This window comes from Schistocerca americana, chromosome X (assembly GCF_021461395.2).
Source record: "Schistocerca americana isolate TAMUIC-IGC-003095 chromosome X, iqSchAmer2.1, whole genome shotgun sequence".
NCBI lineage: Eukaryota > Metazoa > Arthropoda > Insecta > Orthoptera > Acrididae > Schistocerca > Schistocerca americana.
In genome coordinates, this window is record NC_060130.1 from 1004824625 (window position 1) to 1004848980 (window position 24356).

Here is a 24356-nt window from a genome sequence, read left to right on the forward strand (position 1 = left end):
AACTGAAGGACAGACATTACTTGCCTGACCTAGCCATAGATTGGCTCAAAACTATAAGTAGCATTGTGTAGTGTTGTAATTTCCTGGTGGATTGTAATGCCACTGTAATATTTGCCTTGTATATGCCGAACGAATAAATAAACTTTTGAATTTGTTCGGATTGTTAATAACAAATTTCGTAAGTTAATATATATATTGTGAGGCTACAGTGAAGATCCCTAGCTCTTTAAATAAGTGTCTGCAGGATGATCTTGCATGAACTCCTGCAATTATTCTGATTACACATTTTTGTGCGGTGAACACTCTTTTACTCAATGATGAGTTACTCCAGAATATGATGACACACGAAAGCAGGGAATGAAAATAGGCATGGTAGGCTAGTTTACTGAGATGTAAATCGCCAAAATTAGAAAAGACCCTTATAGCATAAGTAGCTGAACTCAAACGTTTCAGCAGATCCTCAGTGTGTTTTTTCCAGTTCAACCCCTCATCAATGCATACACCTAGAAATTTTGAATATTCCACCTTAGCTACTGATTTCTGATCAAAGTATATATTTATTAATGGTGTCATTCCATTTACTGTGTGGAACTGTATATACTGTATTTTGTCAAAGTTTAATGAGAGCACATTTGCAGAGAACCACTTAATGATTTTCTGAAAAACATCCTTTTACAATTTCATCAGTTAATTCTTGTCTTTTGGGTGTGATAGCTATACTTGTATCATCAGCAAAAAGTACCAGCTTTGCATCTTTGTGAATATAGAATGGCAAGTCATTAATATATATTGAGAACAGCAGAGGACCCAAGACAGAACCTTGCGGCACCCCATTCTTGATTGTTTTCCAGTTTGAGAATTCACCAGTTTTTTTCATATTATGTGAACTGCATATTTCAACTTTCTGCGCTCTTCCAGTTAGGTATGATTTAAACCATTTGAGCGCTGTCCCATTCATACCACAGTACTTGAGCTTATCTAGAAGTATTCAATGACTAACACAATCAAAAGAGTTAGAGAGATCACAAAATATCCCAACGGGTGACTTCCGGTTACTCAGAGCATTTAATATTTCATTAATGAAAGTATATACAGCAGTTTCCGTTGAAAAACTCCTTCTGGAAACCAAACTGACATTTTGTTAAAACTTTATTTTTAGCTACTCTACAATACATTACTTTCTTCAAATATTTTGGATAAGGCAGTCAGAAGAGAGATTGGGCAGTAGTTGTTGACATCAGATGTATCCCCTTTTTTATGCAGTGGTTTAACAATGGGATACTTCATTCTATCTGGGTAAATACCCTGCTCAGAGAGCTATTACATAAGTGGCTAAGAATCCCACTTATCTCTTGGGAACAAGCTTTTATTATCCTGCTGCAAATGCCATCAATTCCATGTGAGCTTTTATTCTTGAGAGAGTTTATCATCTTCCTAATTTCAGAAGCAGAGGTGGGAATTCCAATTGTATCAAATTGTGTGGGTAAGGCCTCTTCCATTAACTGTGTTGCTTCTTCTAATGAACATATAGATCCTATTTTCTCTACAACATTTAAAAAATGACCATTCAAAACGTTTTTGACTTCCGGCTTGTTGTTTGTCAAGTTTCCATTCGCTTTGATGGTAATGCTGTCATCCTGTACTCTCCGTTGCCCTGTCTCCCTTGTAATAATACGCCAAATTGTTTTGATTTTGTTATCAGAGGTATTAATCTCAAATCGTTTTTAGATTAGATTAGATTTACTTTCATTTCAATTGATCCGTAGTGAGGAGGTCCTCCAGGATGTGGAACATGTCAGAAAAATAACAATAGATGACAAATATTTACAACTAAAACAAATAAGCTAATGTACCATTCCACAGGTCCCAAGTGGAATGATCGTCATTTTTTAATGAACACTAAGAGTCATTTTACAAATACTAATGCACTGAATTTAAAATAACAAAGTTTTTTTATTTATTTATAAGGTAATACAACTACTGTAATACTTATTTACAATGAACACATTACTGCACTGAAATGGTGCAGAAGTTAGATTATACTAACACACACACACACACACACACACACACACACACACACACACAGACACACAAATTTTCAATGAACACATTACTGCACTGAAATTGTGCAGAAGTTATGTTGTACTTATATACAAATCAGTTGGTTTTACTAAGAAATTCATCAATGGAGTAGAAGGAGTTGGCCACCAATAAATCCTTTAGGCTTCTCTTAAACTGAATTTTATTGGTTGTTAAGCTTTTTATGGCTGCTGGCAAGTTATTGAAAATGTGTGTTCCTGAATAATGCACACCTTTTTGTACAAGACTAAGTGACTTTAAATCCTTGTGAAGATTATTCTTATTTCTAGTATTGATTCCATGAATTGAGCTGTTGGTTTGAAAAAGTGATATATTTTTAATGACAAATTTCATTAAGGAATAAATATATTGGGAAGCAGTAGTTAGTATCCCTAGTTCCCTAAACAGGCTTCTGCAGGATGTTCTTGAGTTGAGACCACATATAACTCTCACTGCACGTTTTTGTGCCCGGAAAACTTTAGCTTGGCTTGATGAATTACCCCAAAAAATAATCCCATATGACATTATGGAATGAAAGTAAGCATAATATGCCAACTTTTTCATTTTTATATCCCCTATGTCTGACAAAATTCGCATTACAAACAGAGATTTGTTAAGACACTTCAGCTGTTCTGCGGTGTGCTCCTCCCAGTTGAATTTATTATCAAGCTGTAATCCCAAGAATTTAACACTGTCCACTTCTTCTATCTTCTCGTCATCATATGTTAGACATATACTCTTGGGACACCCCTTACAAGTTCTGAACTGCATGTAGTGTGTTTTTTCAAAGTTTAGTGACAAAGAATTGGCTAGGAACCAGTGATTAATGTCCACAAATATTTTATTGGCTGATCTTTCTAAGACTACACTTGATTTGCTATTTACTGCAATGTTTGTATCATCGGCAAACAAAACAAACTTGGCATCTGGTAATGTTACTGATGAAAGGTCATTGATATACACAAGAAAAAGTAAGGGCCCCAAAATGGAACCTTGTGGGACCCCACATGTAATTAGTTCCCAGTTGGATGATGCCTGATAGCTTGATACATGTCTCTTTCCTAATAACACCCTTTGTTTCCTGCCAGAGATATAAGATTTGAACCATTTTGCAGCATTTCCTGTTATACTATAATATTCTAGCTTACTTAAAAGGATATTGTGATTTACACAGTCAAATGCCTTTGACAGATCACAAAATATACCAGTTGCCTGCAATTTTTTGTCTAATGAATTAAGCACATTTTCACGGTAAGTGTAGATAGCCTTCTCAATATCAGAACCTTTTAGAAATCCAAACTGTGACTTTGACAATATGTTATTTGAGATAAGATGGTTATAAAGATGACTGTACATTACTTTTTCGAAAATTTTTGAGAATGCTGGCAACAGTGAAATTGGACAGAAATTTGATGCTATTTCTTTATCTCCCTTCTTAAACAGTGGGTTAACTTCAGCATATTTCAGCCATTCAGGAAATATTCCACTAATAAATGACTGGTTACACAGATAGCTTAATATGTTACTTAGCTCAGAATCACATTCTTTAATTAACTTTGTTGATATTTCATCATACCCACTAGATGCTTTTTGATTTTAAAGATTTTATGAAGGACATTATTTCTGTTGGGGTAGTGAGGGTCAAATTCATATTATGGAAGTTACTTGAAATGTCTGGTCTAAGGTAATCCATAGCAGCATCTACTGAACCTGACAACCCCATCTTTTCAGTAACAGTTATAAAATGTTTCTTAAAAAGTTCTGCAACACTATACCCATCTGTCACCAATGTATCATTTACTCTTAATGCTATTTCTTCCTCTTCATGTCTGGTTCTACCGGTCTCCTCCTTCACTATATCCCATATTGTCTTTTTTTGTTATCTGATATGACTATCTTTTCCTTTTAATATATTTGCTTTGACATCTGTATTACAGTCCTCAATATTTTGCCATATTTCTTATAATGTGTTATAGCATCAACATTGGAAATGTTTCGGATTGACAGATACAGTTTTCTTTTTGTTTTACAAGATACCCCTATTCCTCGAGTAATCCATGGCTTCTTTGTAGACTTTTCTCTAACCTTGGTAAGTTTTGGGGGAAAGCAGTGTTCGAATAAGGTAAGCACTTTATTAGCAAAAATGTTATATTTTTCATTCATGCCATGAGCACTGTAAACATCAGTCCAGTGAATGTCTCTGAGCAGTGTCCTAAAATAATCAATTTCTGGCTTACTGATTACCCTCTTGAAATCAGATTTAACAGATTTTATATCCCGTTCAGTATTAACATTTAACAGAAGGAACTGCATGTCATGGTCTGAGAGGCCATTGACCATTGGTTTTGTAATATAATTTTGTTCATTGGACTTTTCTATAAAGATATTATCAATGGCTGTTTGTGAGCAAGTGGCTATCCTAGTGGGGAACTTTACAGTGGGAATTAAGTTGAATGATAGTGTCACTAACTCAAATAAGTTCTTATTGGGAGAGTCTTTAAGGAAATCTACATTGAAATCACCAGCAACCACTATTTCTTTGTTTTTGGTTGTTAAATGGGCCAGTACAGCTTCAAGGTGGTTGACAAACAGATTAAAGTTACCTGCAGGTGCTCGATATACACTTAATATTATGAAGGATTTTTTGTGAAATTCTAATTCTGTTGCACATGCTTCCATATGCTGTTCTAGGCAAAATTTATGAATGTCTATGTTCTTAAATTTATGACAGGTCCTGATGAATGTGGCAACTCCTCCTTTCTCCATTTCTGATCTACAAAAGTGAGATGCTAACCTAAACCCCGTAACACTTAAAAGTTCTATACCAGTGGTCACATGATGTTCAGAGAGGCAGATTATGTCAGCTGGGTTTGAAGACTCTAATTCATCTATGCAGATAGTTAATTCATTAATTTTATTTCTCAGTCCTCGAATATTTTGATGCAATAAAGATAGCTGACATTTCTCATTGACTGAGTTAAATTTGGGTGGAGTTAAAATATCTGCTGACAGTTGAAAATTCTTAACCAATGGCTGTTTATGCTGATGTAATAAGCTGGAATTATGTTTCTTGATTTCTTTCTCAAACTGAAGGTTTGTCTCAGTTCTAACCTCTCTTAAAATTTGCTTTCTTTCTGTCCTCCCTACCCTCAAAAAGGGTCTTTTCTGAATCCTATAACCACTGGTATTTTACCACTCATGACAGTGCCTCCCCCTTTTAACTTTCCTGCTATTTCCCCAGCCAATTTACCCTTCCCCTTCCTGTTGAGGTGAAGGCCATGCCTAGTATAATCCCACCTACTGAGAGAATCAACATGAACCACACCAATGTGTGACCCCGCACCCGACATGAGCAGCCGTTCCAGCTCCAAATTAACTCTCTTGACAGAACAGTTCAAATGAGGTCGGTCATGGCACCCAAGAACAGATACAAACTCAACACTAGTTATCTTCGATGCTGATGCAATCTTCGCCAGGTCACACTCTATACTGTACCCAGGATCTCTGTCAATACTGTTACCTGCCCCACCCACTATAACCACAGTGTCTTCCTTAGTGAAATCTTTGGAAAGTGATCCTAAATCCTCCGTCACCTGCTCCAGACCAGCACTAGGTTTAAAAAAATTGGTGACCTGGTTGATTTTGTTATCAGAGGTATTAATCGCAGACATGATGCACATACTTCTAGACTTTTTAATAACCTTTCTTAATGTAGCACAGTGGTTTTTATAATATTTGGCTGTTTCTGGGCCATTACTCTTTCTTGTTGTTAGATACAGTTCCCTTTTGTGGTTACAAGATATTTTTACTCCTTTAGGAAGCCAAGGTTTTTTGCATGGTTTCTTATAATTAGATTTAACTACTTTCTTGGGGAAACAGTTTTCAAATTATGTTACAAGTGTATCATGAAATAAGTTATATTTTAAATTAGCATTGGGTTCCTAGTACACTTCATCGCAGTCTAACTGCTGAAGATTTTCCCTGAAATTTCTAATTGTTGAGTCTTTAATTGAACGCACAACTTTGCAGGGTAGTTTTGAATTACTGAATGGAGCTATGTCATATACTGTAACTAGCTGGACACCATGATCAGAAAGGCCATTCTCAAAATGACATGAATTTATGTTTTTAAACTTATCTTGGTGTACAAAAGTGTTATCTATCAATGTGCTGCTGTCCTTTACTACCCAATTAGGAAAATTAATGACAGATGTCAAATTGAAAGAACCGAGCAAGTCTTCCAGGTCATTCTTCCTATTACACTCTTTCAGTGAATCAACATTGAAGTCCCCACAAATAATAATCTGATTTCCTCTATCTGACAGATAGCACAACAACGCAAACTGTGGTAGCAAGACAAATCTATTGATTGTGACAATTGGGAAGCTGTCAGACACTGTTTCTGAAAGCTGTTGGGCACCAGAATTTCAAGATTTAAAACTGATACAAGGTTAATGTTTAGTAATTGTACCAGTTAACATTCCACATGAAATATGAATATTCTGTAGTATTATTTGTTTTATTCTGTGCATTGCATAAATTTTTGAATACTATGTCTGCATGCTTCCCTCATGTACACAATCAATGTTCATTGTGTGACCTCCTGTTTGTTACATTTTTTGATACTTATTTATGCACAGTATTAGTTGCCAATGTTGTTTTTCTCACCACAACTGGCCCCATGTGCATTCAGATTGGCATTAAGTTTCACATATGTATGACTTGTTTTTGATATCTTATTTCCCCACCGCTGTGTGGTTAGTTCTTGTATTTATTTCTAAGTATTGATGTAACAGCTGACTATTTTTTGCACACAGTGGTGACAAAAGTTATGGGATACAGATATGCAGATACACAGATGGCATTAGTAACACATACACAAGGTATAAAATGGCTGTGCATGGGCAGAGCTGTCATTTATAGTCAGATGATGCACTTGAAAAGGGTTCTGAAATGATTATGGCCACACGACAAGAATTAATGGACTTTCATCTACATCTACATCTACATGATTACTCTGCAATTCACATTTAAGTGCTTGGCAGAAGGTTCATTGAACCACAATCTTACTATCTCTCTACCATTCCACTCCAGAACAGCGCGCGGGAAAAACGAACACCTAAACCTTTCTGTTCGAGCTCTGATTTCTCTTATTTTATTTTGATGATCATTCCTACCTATGTAGGTTGGGCTCAACAAAACATTTTCACATTCGGAAGAGAAAGTTGGTGACTGAAATTTCATAAATAGATCTCGCCGTGACGAAAAACATCTTTGCTTAAATCACGTCCGTCCCAACTCGTGTATCATATCTGCCACGTATCTGATTATGGAATGGTAGCTGGGGTAGATGCACTGGACATCCCATTTTGGGAATCATTAGAATACCAAATTTTGGGCATTATTTCTCACCACAGCCTTCACTTAATGACCGAGAGCAGTGCTGTTTGTGTAGAGTTGTCAGTGCTACCAGACAAGCAATACTATGTGAGATAACCACAGAAATCATTGTGGGACATATGATGAAGGTATCCACTAGTACAGTGCGGTAAAATCTGGAATTAATGGGCTATGGTAGCAGACAGCTGACACAAGTGCCTTTGCTAACAGTACGACACCACCTGAAACTTCTCTCCTCATCCATATTGCTTGGACCGTAGATGACTGGAAAACTGTGGCCTGGTCAGATGAGTGCTGCTTTCAGTTGGCAAGAGATGGTAGTAGGGTTCAAGTGTAGCACAGAGCCAAAGAAGCCACATACCCAAGTTGTCGATAGAGCACTGTGCAAGCTGGTGGTGCCTCCATAATAATGTGGGCTGTGTTCAATGGAATGGACTGAGACCTCTGGTCCAAGTGAACCAATCATTGACTGGAAATGGTTCTGTTTGGCTACATGGAGACCATTTTCAGCCATTCATGGACTTCATGTTCCCAAACAATGATAGCATTTTTATTGATGACAATGTGCCATGTCACTGGGCTACAGTTGTTTGCAATTGGTTTGAAGAATATTGTGGACGGTTTGAGTGAATGATTTGGCCTCCCAGGCCACCTGACATGAATCCTATCAAACATTTATGGGAGATAATCAAGAGGTCAGTTTGTGCACAAAATCCTGCACCAGCAACACTTTCACAATTATGGACAGCTATAGAGGCAGCATGTTTCAATATTTCTGCAAGAAACTTCCAACGACTTGTTGGGTCCACGCCACATGGAGCTGCTGCACTAAGCTGGGCAAACGGAGGTGCAACACAGTAATAGGAGGTATTCCATGAATTTTTCACCTCAGCGTATAACTGTTCTGTGGTATTTCATGCCATAATTCCTTCTAACATGGCTATGACTTGATGATGTTGCACGGAATTGTGTCAACAAATTAAATTGTAACCAAGACTTTCCACAGACAATTAAGTGTCAATTCTGAATGGTTGCCTACCTCATAGATGGAAGCATATATGTACCAAGTGAAGTACAAATTTTTTTCATAGGAACACAGTTTTCTGTTCAGTCAATCTACAAAGATGATACTGCAAGAACAATGCAAGCAAGTAAGCAAGCAAATGTATAAAGGGCTATACTTCAGAAGAAAAATAAGTGATCATGGAAGAAAGTTTGATAGAATTGTGCATCAGTATATTGTAGCTCTAGAAAAAATATGCAAGAAATTACCTGTAGTCAACCACAGTTCGGGCAGCAAGTTCTTTGAGAGATGGTACTTTGTACTTCTGAGGTCTATCTGGTATCACAAAATAGCGTGAAGTGAATGGATTATTTGACAAATCCAAAGCAAATTCATGTAATGGAAACAAATTGTATGGAAAAATTCGCATCATATTGTTGGAGGCCGTTAGAACACTGAAAAATAAGAACAAGAAGATATTATCAGTTAACAAAGTGACTAATTCTATACCATCAACAACAGTTTCTCTCCTGTTCTTATCTAATTAGGTATGATAAGAAATACATATAACAGTAACTTGTGTGCCATATTTATGTCACTTTCATGAAAGTTCATTAGAAGATATAGCTCATCTGGTGCAACAGACTATGACAGTGAAATTGTTGACTGAAGAAAGATCTAGTGATGTGGTAAGTACTAGGTGTTATTCTGCTCTGTGGGTAGAGATTACATTTGCACATATGGTATCACCTCCTAAGTCTGCAAGAACAGCTATGATCAATCAATCAATTAATCAAATTTTATTGTCGTTCAGCTCATAAAGCAATAGACAATGTCAAGATAACTTACATTTTTAACATTAATTACTAAATACAATTTAGTTTGGATTACATAAGGCCATCAACTAGATACAGTGTTGAAAGAAAGTATTTTCAGTTTCAAAAAATTTGTCTACTGTGTAGAAAGGATTATTTACTAGTATTCTGCACAACTTAGCTTGACAGGTAACTCTTTTAAATCTATACTTAACTTATTGTACAACTTAAGTCCAATAACTAAATATGAATTCTGTGACTTGGATAGTCTTTGATATGGTACATCTAAACATGATTTGTTCCCGGTGTTATGGCTATGTACATCCCTTCTTAATGATATATTTGAAATATTGTTCCTAACATACGATAGAACATTATAGATGTACAAGTTTATAACGGTCAGGCATTGCAATTTAACAAACAAGGGTTTACAGTGTTCTAATTTATCTGAGTCAGTTATTATTCTTACTATTTTTTTTTGTAAAAGTAGAATGCCCTTTATGTGACTGCTATTGCCCCACAATAAGATTCCATATGATATGATACTTTAAAAGAAAGCAAAATATCCTGATCTTATATAACTATTAGGGACATGTCTTTTTAAGTTTCTAATTAAATAGATAACTCTTGAGAGTCTGGCAGATAAATGTTTGACGTGTGGTTCCCACGTCAACTTGTTGTCTACTATAACACCTAAAATTTTTATACTTTCTAACTCATGATTCTCTCTTAAGCTAAAGGAAAGTGCCTGGGTCTTACTTTCATTTTGTAGAAAACCGTTCGCTCTAAACAATAATGAACTCTTAGCAAGGGTATCTTTAACTTTATTTTTTAGTGTGTATAAATCTGAGGTGTTTAAATCTGAGCTTCACACAGTGCAGAGCAGCAGCAGCAGTGTAAGGTAGAGAGAAATGCCTGTCAGCACTGTGATTTCCTTATGGAAATGGCCAAACCGACAATTTTGGATTCCTTCCCAAACAGAAGGGGCCTTTGCTAAGGTGGCAGCAGTGTAAGGTAGAGAGAAATGCCTGTCAGCACTGTGATTTCCTTATGGAAATGGCCAAACTGACAATTTTGGATTCCTTCCCAAACAGAAGGGGCCTTTGCTAAGGTGGCTATTGCCAACACTCATATGTATTTCATATTAGAATTGTTAGAATGACACAGTACAGAATTTCATCACTTTGATCAGTCACCAAATTAATAAAATCACAATTATGTTAAGCATCTCCCTGAAACTGCATGAAATAGCACATCTGAACACTGTAACACATTGCGTTAGTCATATGCTGCAGAGAGGTGTCTCTCTGGGTTGTGGAAAGTAATACAGGGTGTATCAAAAAGAATCATCCAATTTGGCATGTCTGTATTTCTGAAACTAATAAACATATACAATGAATTTTGTTTTATGATGAACAGGAAACTCAAAAAGTTTTTTTTTCATATCTCGTTATAGGTGTTCAATATGCCCCCTTGAGATGCACAGCATATGTCAATGTGGTATTCAAATTGTTCCCACACTGCACCAAGCAGGTCTTGAGTTACAGCTTCCACAGGTGCTGTTATGCAGTGTCTCAGTTCATTCAGTACTGTTGGTAATGGAGGCAGATAAACAAAGTCTTTTATAAACTCCTGCAGGAAATAATCACATACAGTCAGGTCCGGTGACCTTGGAGGCCAGTAATGTAAGACTGGATCATTCGGTCCAGTGCGATCGATCCAAAGTTCAGTAACCTTTTGATTTAAAAATTCCCGCACTTCCAGATGCCAATGTGGTAGTGCCCTAACCTGTTGGTAAATGAAGTCATTTGAATCAGTATCCAACTCTGGGAAAAGAAAACTGTGAAGCATATCGAGAGACATGCTTTATGTAATAGTGTTCTCGGCAAATAAAAATGAACCATAAACCTTTTCCTTTGAACAAAACATATTAAATTTTGGAGAGTCCATCTCATGTTGTACAACTTTGCGTGGTTGTTCTGTACCCCGTGTTCTCACATTATGACAGTTCAGATTTCCATTTAAAAGGAGTTTTGGCTTGTCACTGAACACTAAGCCTGGAAGAAAACTGTCATCCTCCATCTCACCAAGAATGAAATTACAGAACTCCACAAGTTGTTGTTTGTCACCTTCATGAAGAACCTGCAGTAGCTGAATTTTGTATGGTTTGATGGGTAAACATCGATGCAACACACACCAGATGGACATCAGGGGCATATTGAGTTGTCGAGATGCACGATGAATGGATTTCTACGGACTCCTTGTGAAACTACGGCACACGCTTTCAACGTCTATGTCTGACAGTCAGGTACGGCTTGGTGATTTGCCTTTACACAAACAACCTCTTTCTCCACACCATACCTAGTACGAAAGTCACACTGAAGAGTTATTACTGACCTGCACTGTGAAAAACATAGAGCAAAATATGCTTTCTGTTGACCTGAGATCATTTTTACTAGAAATGAAGTGGGCACACACTACTGCTACCTAGTGGGAGCCATGCAAAACTCCAGAGTTTCCTCTTTCCAACACACTTATAGCAAATAGTGTAACAGTTCTGATTTTTATGAATTGGATGATTCTTTTTTATACACCCTGTAAAATGATAGCAATATAATGAAATGACTTGACATAATGACATATTATTGCAATCAAGTGCTAACAATAATTAAAACTGATTTAAAATAATAATTTTAAGAGATTCTGTTCAGATATTCTTCAGTTACTTAGAATGTGTTGATCAAAAGGTACTTCCTTAATTCGTGCTTAATCGTAACCAAATTATCCATACAACATCTAATACACTCTAGTTGGTTGTTATACACGTGTGTGCATGAGTCTTTTATGTATTAATGTTAATGTATTGAAGCTTTATAGATACTGGTATCAGATTTGTACTTTGCTCCACTTTTCAGAAACAACAATGGGCATTAATTAATTAATATGAGCTCACTAGAGAAATATTAGTGATGCCTTTAAAGGAGCATACTTGTCACTTTGGGGTGATGTATATGCTGCAGAACTGATACCAGGCAGTCACATGGCCCTCTATCACTGACATAAGTCATGTCAGTCAAGTGAAGTGTACATGGAAGTCCATTGTATGGAATCAGTAAAGATGGGTCAACATGGTGACATACAGAGTGGAAAAAAGGAGCTATGATGTTTGTTCAGAGGCATCCATGATTACACCATGAATGTATGTGCTCAATTTATTGGTGTATTGACACAGACTGTCTGAGACATCTATAAGATAGGGTACACTCACAACCATGACATAAGAACAGTGGTCATAAAATGATTCTAAATGAAAGGAACCAGAGATGAATGTCACACTCTTCCAATGACAGCCAGTTTCACTAACTAATAGAAACTGATGCTGTCAATGAATGCAGTCCATCTCAACCAGAGTCCAAGTTAATATTATAAAGGTAACTGCATGCAATGGATACTGGGAGTTGGGTACCTTACAAAACATCACTGATCACAGTGCTACATAAAGCTGTATGTCTTCAGTAGGTCAATCATCACAGAAACTGGACAGTACTTGACTGGCAGGATTACAGTGCAGTTCACTTAGTCACATTTTTGCCTCTTTTCAAATGATGTGAGGCACTGAGTGCACTGATGGCCCAATGAGGCATTCAACCCACAGTGTGTGAAGCTTGGTAAGTGATGTTTTGATGATGTTTTTCATTTCATGACTTGGATCTACTTACATATGAAATACACAATGCATTTCAACATTGTCATTGACCATTTGTTGCTTTGTCTTGCACATCTTCATTATGAGTATGCTGAAGATACTACCCTCTCTTCCAAGATGACAAAATTCATCTTCACAGACCTGCATGCCTATGCTCCCAGTTTGATGAACGTTCAGGCATTCAATCATGCCTCAGTTTATCCATGGAATCCCCCAATCTCAATTCCATACAAATATCTGGGCCTGTTTGGAACAGTGGATGAAATGCAGCAATAAGATGCATATGGCATAGCTGAAGAAACATATGGCCTCTCTTCCTCACTCAAATGAGGTCATTATCAAAGCTAATGTGATGTTAGACTGTATTAGCATGATATATCTTGGGATTTTTTTATTTTCTATTTTTATTTTTATTTATTTATTCTTTTTTTTTTTGGCCTAGTGTGCTTATCTAAGTTGTAATAGTTGTCAGGATGCCAGATTTTTTTTTAAGATTTCTGTGACTAAATGGAAAGATGAAGAATAAAGCACTTTCTTCATTTTTAAATTACTTATAGTACATACCAGGTGTACTGAAAATGTAAGTGAACTAAGGCGTCTCATTAAATACATGACAAGGGTTTTGTAATTAACACTGTGATATATTTGTAATTCAATAAAAATTAACATTATTTATTTATTCTATTTCATGATCTTTGTGGTTCGGTATATAATTCCCTTGGATTTCTGTGGCACCTCCTTGCTCCAAATAAGCCCCCTAATGCATTTGAAGAACTGCCCTGCTTTTCTGCACCTTTCATTTATTTCCATTGCGTTTCCCCCCTTACTTTCAATCATGCTTCCCAGGTACTTGAAGTTCTCTACTACTTGTAGTTTTTCCCCTCCACAAGTTATATCCACATTTGGCCTATTCTTCTTCCTTGTTGTGACAGTTATTTCACTTTCCTTTGCAGAGAAATGCATTCCATATTGTGCTGCCGTTGCCTCCCATACATCTAACTGCTCTTGCACCACCTTGCAGTGGTATGGACACATGAAGAGAATGGATGAGGGAAGAATTCCAAAGAGGATGTTTGATCTGCAACTGGAGAGGAAGAGGTCCAGGGGAAGACCAAGAGATAGATGGGTGAAGGGAGTGAAGGAATGTGTGACGAGAAGAGGAGAGAACTGGACGAAGGTGGAAGAGGGGGAATGGTGGAAAGACAGAACATGATGGAGAGGCTTGTGTTCCCGACAGACCCAGCCAGTGGCTGGAAACTGTCCAAGATGATGATGATGATGATGATCTTTGTGGTGACTAAGATTTCAAGATGAACTTCATAGTACAATTTATTTAAAATTTATATTCCATCCAAATATTGAGTCTCATGCCCTACGTCAGTTGCACAACAGTTTAAAGCTATTTTTAATACATACAGATCTTAAAACATAAATTTAAATTGTTGTACCACAGAAGATAGTCATGAGGTTTGATAGTGGTCCAGTATGATAAATTTTAAATAGTTCGTACTATGTAGCCAATGCAGGCATTTTAGTTACCATTAAATAGCTGAAATTTGAACAAGCAGCAACATACAGTGTGAATTTTATGTCATTGTTTAAGTAGACTATTTTTATAGCTTGAAGGTCTCTATGAGAAGTGCGGTACGATTGGTGTTGTGATTTTCAATCTGAAGACTGGTTTGATGAAGCTCTCTACATTTTCTGTGTAATCCTCTTCATCTCTGAATAACTACTGCAACTTAAATCCTTCTGAATCTATATATACGAAGACAGTAACTTGTTCTCGAAAGAACAGTTACTGTTGATGACTGTGCAGCTTTTTCCTGGAGTAAATGATAACTAACTGACAACCTCAGCTGCCGACAGGTGTTGTTGTTATACCTCGATGTGGACAGCTGAAAATGTGTGCCCCGATAGGGACTCGAACCCGGGATCTCCTGCTTACATGGCAGACGCTCTATCCATCTGAGCCACCGAGGACACAGATGAATAGGGCGACTGCAGGGACTTATTCCTTGCACGCTTCCGGTGAGACTCACATTCCCAACTGTCCACAATTCTACATATGTATTGTACCTTATAGACATTTGCCTATCCACTCATTACTCGCGCATGCTTTGGCGATTCCCATAAGAGTTTGGGCAACCTATTTGCATTCGCACAGATGAAGGTCAGTGGCTGGGTAGACTTTTAACTATATATACGAAGACAGTAACTTGTTCTCGAAAGAACAGTTACTGTTGATGACCGTGCAGCTTTTTCCTGGAATAAATGATAACTAACTTACAACCTCAGCTGCCGACAGGTGTTGTTGTTATACCTACCTGTCAGCAGCTGAGGTTGTTCAATTAGTAAAAGTAAAAAGAGTAAATTAGTTAAAAATATTTGTTAGTGTATGTGTGAATATTCGTGAACAAATGATTAATAAATTACATAAACCAATTAGAAAGGATTTAAAGGAAAAAATATCATTTCTTTCGGGAGAGATGAATTATGGCAATCTGATTTAGTGGAAATGGATTCAAGTAATTTCAAAAGTAAATAAATGATATAAATAAATTAAATGTAGCAGATTTTTCAAACTTTGCATGGCTATTCCAGTTAAGGGCAAAACAGGTAAAAATTAATGTCATTCTTTCGAATAAATATTTGAGTCAAAATAACGAAAAAATGGTACGGAATTTTATAATGAAGAATATCAAGAATTAATGAAAAATTTAACATTAAGCATTATTCAGGTTTTAGTGATTTAAAATCAACTGTTGTTGAACGTCTTAATACAACACTGAAAGATAATATGTGGAAGAAATTCGCTCTTCAAGGCAATTATAAATGGGTTGACTTAGTTTCTAAGTTAATTGATGAATATAGTAACACAAGACATTCAATGATAAAAATGGTTCTGAAAGATGTAAATAGAGGAACTGGAAAAATCTTATTGAATACTGTTTATGTTACTGTTTTATTGGATACTGAACAGGAATATAAAATTGGTGATAAAGTTAGAATAAGTTGGTAGACAAAAATTGTTTAAATTCAACATGTTATTTGTTCTAATCCAATTACACATAGTTTGAAGGATTTAAATGACATACAAACAAAAGGAAATTTTTATGAACAAGAACTACTGAAAATTAATTTTGCAGATGCAGTTTAAAATATGGAATGTATTAAATGGTATGTTAAATAGTTAGGTTTTGATAATTCACGCAACAGTTGGGTAAATAAAAGTAATGTAATTTTTTAAAAGGTTAGTAAATAAAGTTTAAATATAAATGGAAAGTGTTGTGAACTTGAACGAATTTTCATTGCATACAATATTCACTATGCTTTTTATTTCATTAAAGAATATAGAGTTTATTGTGGTATTCAAATATATAACAAAACTGACTACTGACTGAATAATTTGAGAATTTTAAATTTGAGTTAATAAAATCAAATGGTTTTAACGAATTTTGTATATTATATGTACAAAAAAATTTATGACTGTTATTTAAATTTAAATATGAAAAAAGTAGCTACAAATTTAATTTAAATTCTAGGAAACTTTTACTAGTTTAATTATATCTTAATAGAATTGTTTTGGGAACAATCAGCCAAAGTATTAAAATAATTTCGATAACAAATAATTCTTCAATTTTTTTTAATGATGTAATCTTAAGATAGCAAAAGTTGATTTAAATTTTGATAACTTAATTGAGGCGCCACATATGTCAATAATGTATTTATTTCTTCAGTTCTTTCGTTTATTATTCCAATTCCAACAGAAATTACTTCTCTATAATTTTTTCTTTCATTTTATTTTAGTTTTTCAAGTGAGTTATTTCCTCTTTCATTTTATATTTCGTATGTTTTCTAATGGATGGTATAACTACTTCATAAACCCAATTTCGAAAATTTTATGTAAAAGGCATTTCGATTTTATAATTCAAGAATATAAACCAAGTTCATTTGTGTATGGATGAACATTTTTCGTAGCATAATTTCAGTGCTACTCTAATTTTCATATGTTTTACAATATTCCGGTTCAATACGTTATTTTATTATATTCCTTGGACTTCCATATTCTAAAATATCAGCAACTTCATTTGCATAAAACCAAAAATAATTTTTTCCATCAATGGTTACATAAATTTGTTTGTGAAAAATTTAAGATTGTTATTTTGTAAATCCACAAGCGGTATCATTGATACATCAAAAAATATTATTTGCTCAAGATTCGAAAACATTTTTTCCACATAAATGGAAAGTGAAAATAAAATCATTTGCCCATTGTACTATAAAAAAAAGAATTCATAAAGAAATTAATATAACAAAACAAAATATGCATCCAAAATCAGGTTGTAATAATTGTAAAAAACAGAGACAAAAAGAACATCTTCCTAATTGGCATATTTATTTGAGAACGTTTATTTGAGAAATATGTGGAAAACAAATTAAAAATTAGCTAAATATAACATAGCTGTGATCATTCAAAAGATGAGAAAATAGCTTTCTGCTATGTAAAAAAATAAAGACATTATCAAAGAGTCGAATGTATTTGTGGAAAATTGGATTGTAAAATTTATTTGGAAAGGCATCATAAATTAACATATCAAGAAAGAATAATATAAACTAGTTAAGTTTTTATTTTATTTTATTTTATTTTCTGTGCACTTTTTTAAATCTTGGAAGAAATCATTTTTATCATCTTTTATTTTATTTGGATATTATTTGTAATGACTATATGGTAGTGTATTAATTCCATCTTGTAATAAAACATGTGTACCATGTACAATTAAGTTTAAATGATCTAATCAAATTCATTTTCCTATGTTATTTTATTTGGTCAGTTTAACATTTTTTTTAAATTATCGAAAGTAATTTAGTTCTTTGTTAAGTATTTGTAATTTCTTAAATTTTTTTCTCTACTTCATAACCAACATAATGAGCACACATTTCCGATCTAAAAGTAACATGTTCCTACCTATTTTTTCCCCAGTTTTCGTCGTTAATTTATTTATTTATTTATTTATTTATTTATTCATCCGTGGAACAATAAATATTGTATGGATGTCGTCAGATTACAACACATGAGCACACATTTACATTTACAATTAAACAGGTTTCTCATATTTTGTGTAGTTTTTATAACTAGTCATACACATATTTATAATTACATAATATTTTGGTGATAATGTCATATGTTGCTAATAATCTACATCTATGTTAAATATTCTTTTACAGTATAAAAACTTTTACTTACTAAAAAGGTTTTAAGCTTTTGTCTGAAAGTGAGGGGCTCATTTATTTCTTTAATTTCTTGTGGTAATTTGTTGTACAGTTTTATCCCATTGTAAAATATACTTTTTTGTGTCTTTGCCTTGTTCTTTCTATCTAGATGGATGTGGTGACAAGCTCTTGTTTCATGGTCATGTATTAGGCTGTTTGTGTTGTACATGTTAAGATTTTTCTTAATGAACATTATGTTCTGAAAGATATACTCACAAGAAACAGTTAGAATTCCTAGCTTTCTAAATAATTCTAGACAGTGGGCCCTGTTGTTGCTATTTGTTATTATCCTTATGGCTCTTTTTTGTACTTTGAACACAGTTTGTAGGTTACTGGCACTTGTTCCCCAAAACATGATCCCATAGCTGAGGACTGAGTGTAGATATCCGTAATATGTTATTTTAAGACAGGTATTATTGCATACCGGTGCAAGGATTCTAAGAGCATAGCATGCTGTGGATAATTTCTTTGCCAAAATGTTGACATGGTTTGTCCATTTCAGTTGGCTGTCTACATTCATCCCTAAGAATTTGGTACTTGTTACACATTCTAATTCATTATTATTAACTTTTATTCTAGTGGCATTGTGTTTTTTGTTCAATTGGAAGTTAATATAGTTAGTTTTCTTTACATTTAGGGTTACTTTATTTTTTAATGACCAGTTGTGGACATCATTGAGAGCCTCGTTTGCTCTTTCTGACAGTTGTGTTGGATTTTCACCTGTTATTACTATGTTGCTATCATCAGCAAAAAGTATTTTTTCGCCATGTCTGATACTTTGTGGGAAGTCGTTAATGTATATAAGAAACAATATTGGGCCTAATACACTTCCCTGTGGGACGCCTATATTCACATTTTCTGGGTCAGACAGGTGTTTTATAAGGGAATTGTTTGAAACTTGTGATATCTCAACTCGTTGAACTCTGTTTTCCAAGTATGATTTGAACCACTTCTTTGTCACACCTCTTATTCCTAATTGCCCTAATTTATGAAGTAAGATTTTGTGGTCAACTGTATCAAAGGCCTTGGACAAGTCTAAAAAGATACCACTTACATTTTCACCTTTGTCCAGTGCTTCTAAAATTGCTTTAGTGAACTGTGCTATAGCATATTGTGTGCCTTTTCCGGGCCTAAAACCAAATTGGTCATTGGAAAGAAGATTATATTTATTCAGGTAATTTAGCAGTCTCTTTTTGACTAGTATTTCTATTATTTTAGAAATGATAGACAGTATAGAGATCGGCCTGTAGTTCTCTACATTTTCCACATCTCCGTTTTTAAGGATAGGTATAACTTTTGCTTGTTTTAGGTACTCCGGAAAGTATCCAGACTCGAAAGATTCATTAATTATGTCTGTTAATGGGCCCTTTATGGAGTCTATACAATCTTTAATTACGCAGACTGGAATTTCATCAAGTCCTACTGAAGTTTTATTTTTTAGTTGGTGTACTACTAGTGCCACTTCCCTTTCTGTAGTTGGCAAGAGCACCATTGAGTTTGTTGGCTGGTTCTGAGTGGGTAAATCATACGTATCTGGAAATTTCTGCTGTAATTTTTTTGCAATACTACTGAAATATGAGTTTACAAAATCAGCTAATTTTTTAGGGTTACCTACTGGTACATCTTTGTTTTTAATATGTGAATTGAGGTCCTTTTTAGCAGAGTTAGATGTTTCCTGTTTGACAATGTTCCAGGCTGCTTTGCTCTTGTTTTCAGCTTCAAGTAATATTTTGTTGTTTGAAAGTTTTTTTGCGGCTAGCAACACCTTTCTGTAAATTTTCCTGTACTTTTTGTAGGATTGCAGAACTTCTGGGTTAGACTGATTATTTTTTATGGAGTTGAGATATCTAAGAGTTTCTGAGGATTTTTTGATACCTGTAGTCACCCACTGATTTCTCTTTGTAGTTTTAATTTGATAAAGAGTTTTATACTTTCTTATTTACTTGCTGAATATTATCTTTTGGATAATAACTTGTATCAAAGTAATCTTTCACTAATTTTGTGTCCTTATATAAGGCCTTGGCAACGGCCTTGCTGCAGTGGATATACCGGTTCCTGTGAGATCACCGAAGTTAAGCGCAGTTGGGCATGGTCGGCGCTTGGATGGGTGACCATCCTCGTGACGCCTATTGACTAGCTACTCGATCGTAGTGGCATCGGTCAAGAATACCATCATAACGACTTGGAGAGCGGTGTGCTGACCCCGCGCCCCTCCTATCCGCATCCTCCTCTGACGATGACACGGCCGTATGAAGGTACCGGTAGGCCACTCGTGGCCTGAAGACGGAGTGCTTTTTTTTAAATATAAGACCTTAGTTCTTACATCATAAATGGAAGAATCAGTATCCATATAACATAAATCAATAATTTCTCCATATTTTGTTTTCATAAAACTGGTACATTTTTATATTAGAAACACTTAGAATACTCATTCCCACATAAATTGGTCTATTCAACATTGTTTTAATTTTTTTCGTATGAACTGCTACTAGAATTTCTCAAAATACTGTAGTATGTTCATTATTCTGGATTGAAGTATAATTCGTATATTTTGTTGGATCCTTTATTATTTTAATATTTTGTGTATTCCTAATATTTTCTGCTGCTTTCCCAAAGGCTTAATTATTCATTAACTTGTAGATATCTTTTTCAAAATCTTTAGCTGCGTTCCTTCTCATTTCTGTACAAAAATCAATGCATTTGTTCAACGGATCTGACTGATAATATGATAAAATTCTATGATTTTTAAAAAATTTTAATCCAAGTTTTAAACTTTGTTTAAGAGTTATATCATGTAAAACTTATTTTTCTTTGATATTTAATGATGTTAATAAGTTACTCCCTTCTTTTCGTGCTAATATTAATTCCTTATGTAAATCATGATATTTGTTCACATATTCTTAATCGACTTCAAGAATATATACACATTTATAATCATCTGAAATTTTTAGCATTCTTTCAGAATTAAAACTTTCTAATTCTACCTAAGTGAATTTTTCAAATGGTAAAAATTAAGACTTTGTCCAGTCATATAAATTATTTGAATCTAAATATGCAATACAATTTGATTTTCAGATATATTTGTTAATTCATTTAGTGTAAATTTCAATAGTTTGAGAAATTCCATCTCAAATTCCTTTCTCTAGAAATAAAGCCATATCATAATCATGTAATAAATCTAATCTAAATTTTGTTATTTTTGACATAGTATTCCAAGACAATCCAGGTGCTGTAAAATATGAAGATGGATGAAGTTTATAAGAGTGAACAAGTGAATCTCTAAAATTTTCGAATATATCTGCTAAAATTAAAAGATCAGATTTATTATATAATTTTGTATATCCATCCATATGCTTAATATTGACTTTTTTCTAAACTGTTTTTGCTCTTTTATAATCTGCATCAGAAATAATATTTTCATTAAGTTTTTGATGAAAACATTTTTATGTAATTTTGTTTCTTGTAACTTTTCTGCAGAATTCACATATTCATAAGGAAAAACTTCCTTTTTACTTATTAAATCTAATTGCTCACGTTTTGATATTTCTCTATATTCTTCTTTTGTAAGATTAGATGATAATTTATCAATACTTGACGCCATGAATTGAAATGTATCGAAAAATGTTATTGTTAATCCATCATTCTCATATTTACTATAAGGAATATTGTTTTGTTTATTATATGGAATAGAGTCACCATCTTTACTATCTACTGCTAATTATTTGATAAACAAATGAACATCTTAATTTGTTAAATTATGAGTATGAACTGGAATTAATTTAAGGTTTTGGTAATTAAGATTGGAATCTTTAGGTGCAACTTCTAGATATTTTCTGGTTAAATGGCAATGATCTCTTACTTAATTTTCCAAATACATATCGTTTTCCAAATAAAATAAGTTTCCGAATTTTTAAAATTGATTACATTTTCTTTACTTATTGTCATCAGAATATTTCTTTTATATATTTTAAGAATTACTAAAACAAGTTTCCGAGGTTTTAAAATTGATTACAGTCTCTTTAGTTATTGCCATCAGAATATTTCGTTGATATATTTTAGCAATTACTTTAGATTCTTGTTTTAAATTTCAGGGAATTTCTTGCTGCATTTTTACTAGTATGTGTACCAGTATTTTTATAAGCACAATTAGAATGTTTGTATTTGTATTGTATTGTATTTATTGGTGCAGTAAATCTTACATGTACAGTACAGCACATCAGATATTGGACAGGTCAAAGTATATGTTACAATTAAAACACTTTAGAAACTAGAAAATTATGTTCACAAAATTTTACAGCACTTCATATACTGGGCAAGTCAATGTGTAAGTTACAATTAAACCACATTAGAAACTTGAAGTTTACAACTGAATACATGTATAAGCCAATATTAACGATTTAAGTATTTGCATGATCCTCTCTTAAGCTCTAAGGATTTTTGAGGAACTCTTCTACACTATGAACTGACATGTACACTAGAGAATTACATTCACAGAATTTTACTTCATATACTGGGCAAGTCGCTATACAACTTATACTTGAACCCCATTATAAACTTGAGAATCAACTTATACTTGAACCCCATTATAAACTTGAGAATTACATCTGAATGTATTTATAGGCCAATATTAATGGTTACAGTATTTGCATAATCATCACTTAGACTCTCGAGGATTTTGGAGGAACTCTTCCACACTATAAAAGCAATGTGTCAACAGATATTCTTTTAATGCTGCTTTAAAATTTTTTTACATCTGTCATTACTTTAATTTCTCTTGGCAATTTATTGTAGATAATTTTTCCATGGTGTAATGTTCCTTTTTGGCACAAACTGGTTTTTGTATGGAGTACATGAAAGTCAGTTTTCTGTCTTGTATTATTATGATGAACATTTTCATTTTTGGGGAGGATACTAGGATTTGTTATTGTATATTTCTTTATAAACATTGCACTTTCAAATAGGAAAATACATGGAAGGGGAAGAATCCCCATCCTTTTAAATAATGGTCTACATGGTTTGTTCCTTTTTATTCCAGCCATGATTCTCACTATTCTTTTTTGCATCCTGAATAGTTTTAGGCAGGATGGCGAGTTATCCCAAAAAGTGATCTCATATTTTAGGACAGAATGTATATTAGAATAGTAAACTGTCATTAGACAGTCCTTATGACAGCAGTTTTCTAGCACTCTCATTAAATAACACATGGTACTTAGCTTCTTTAATATGTTGTCAATGTGAGTTTCCCATCTAAGATTATCCTGTAGCCAGATCCCCAGAAATTTTGTATTAGGCACACTTGCAATATCCGTGTCTGACATCTGAATTCTTATATCCTCTTCAATGTTTCTCTTGATATTATGAAAATTTAATGCTACTGTTTTGCTTTTATTTATTATTAGTTTGTTTTGGTTGAACCAGTTTACAACATTTGTTAATGCCTCAGACAGTCTTGTCTGTAGTATCTCTGCAGTCTTCCCGTTGACTAATATGCTTGTGTCATCTGCAAACTGGATAGTGCTATGGTACTGGTTGGCTGATGTTAGGTCATTTATATATATCAAAAATAGGATGGAGCCCTGCGGTACTCCATATTTTACTGCTTTATAATCAGAATAATGTCTTGTTGATTTATTTTATTTGTGAAAATGTATTTCTACTACTTGCTTGCGGTCAGTAAGATATGATCTAAGCCAGCTGTTAGGCATACCTCTGATACCAATTCTTTCAAGCTTCTGCAGCAATAGAGTGTGGTCTATGATGTCAAAAGCCTTAGACAGATCAAGGCATATGCCAGTTACTTTTTGTCCACTATCAATTTTTTCAAGTACTTCACTCAGAAATTCATATATTGCTGTTTCTGTTGATCGGCCTTTCCGGAAGCCATGTTGGGTTGTGGATAATATTTTGCACTTTTCTAGAAAATCTAGCAACCTCTTATGAAAAATTTTTTCTAGGATTTTAAAAAATGTAGATAGCAAGGCAATAGGTCTATAATTGGCTATGTCTTCTTTCTTACCCTTTTTGAACAGTGGTTTTAGTTTCACTGTCTTTAAGCAGGAAGGAAAGACTGCATTTG

General features: G+C 34.2%; 1 protein-coding gene across 4 annotated transcripts in view; it reads right to left on the bottom strand.

Moving 5' to 3' along the window:
- Positions 1 to 24356, bottom strand: part of LOC124555585 — a 150054-nt gene that overhangs the window by 59949 nt on the left and 65749 nt on the right. For all 4 annotated transcript variants that reach the window (XR_006968566.1, XR_006968565.1, XM_047129548.1 and 1 more), the window contains exon 3: positions 8755 to 8940. Coding sequence is in view for 2 of the 4 variants with exons in the window: in XM_047129548.1 (XP_046985504.1) it covers positions 8755 to 8940 (186 nt within the window). In the remaining 2 variants the exon portion in view is untranslated. The remainder of the gene's footprint in view (positions 1 to 8754; positions 8941 to 24356) is intronic.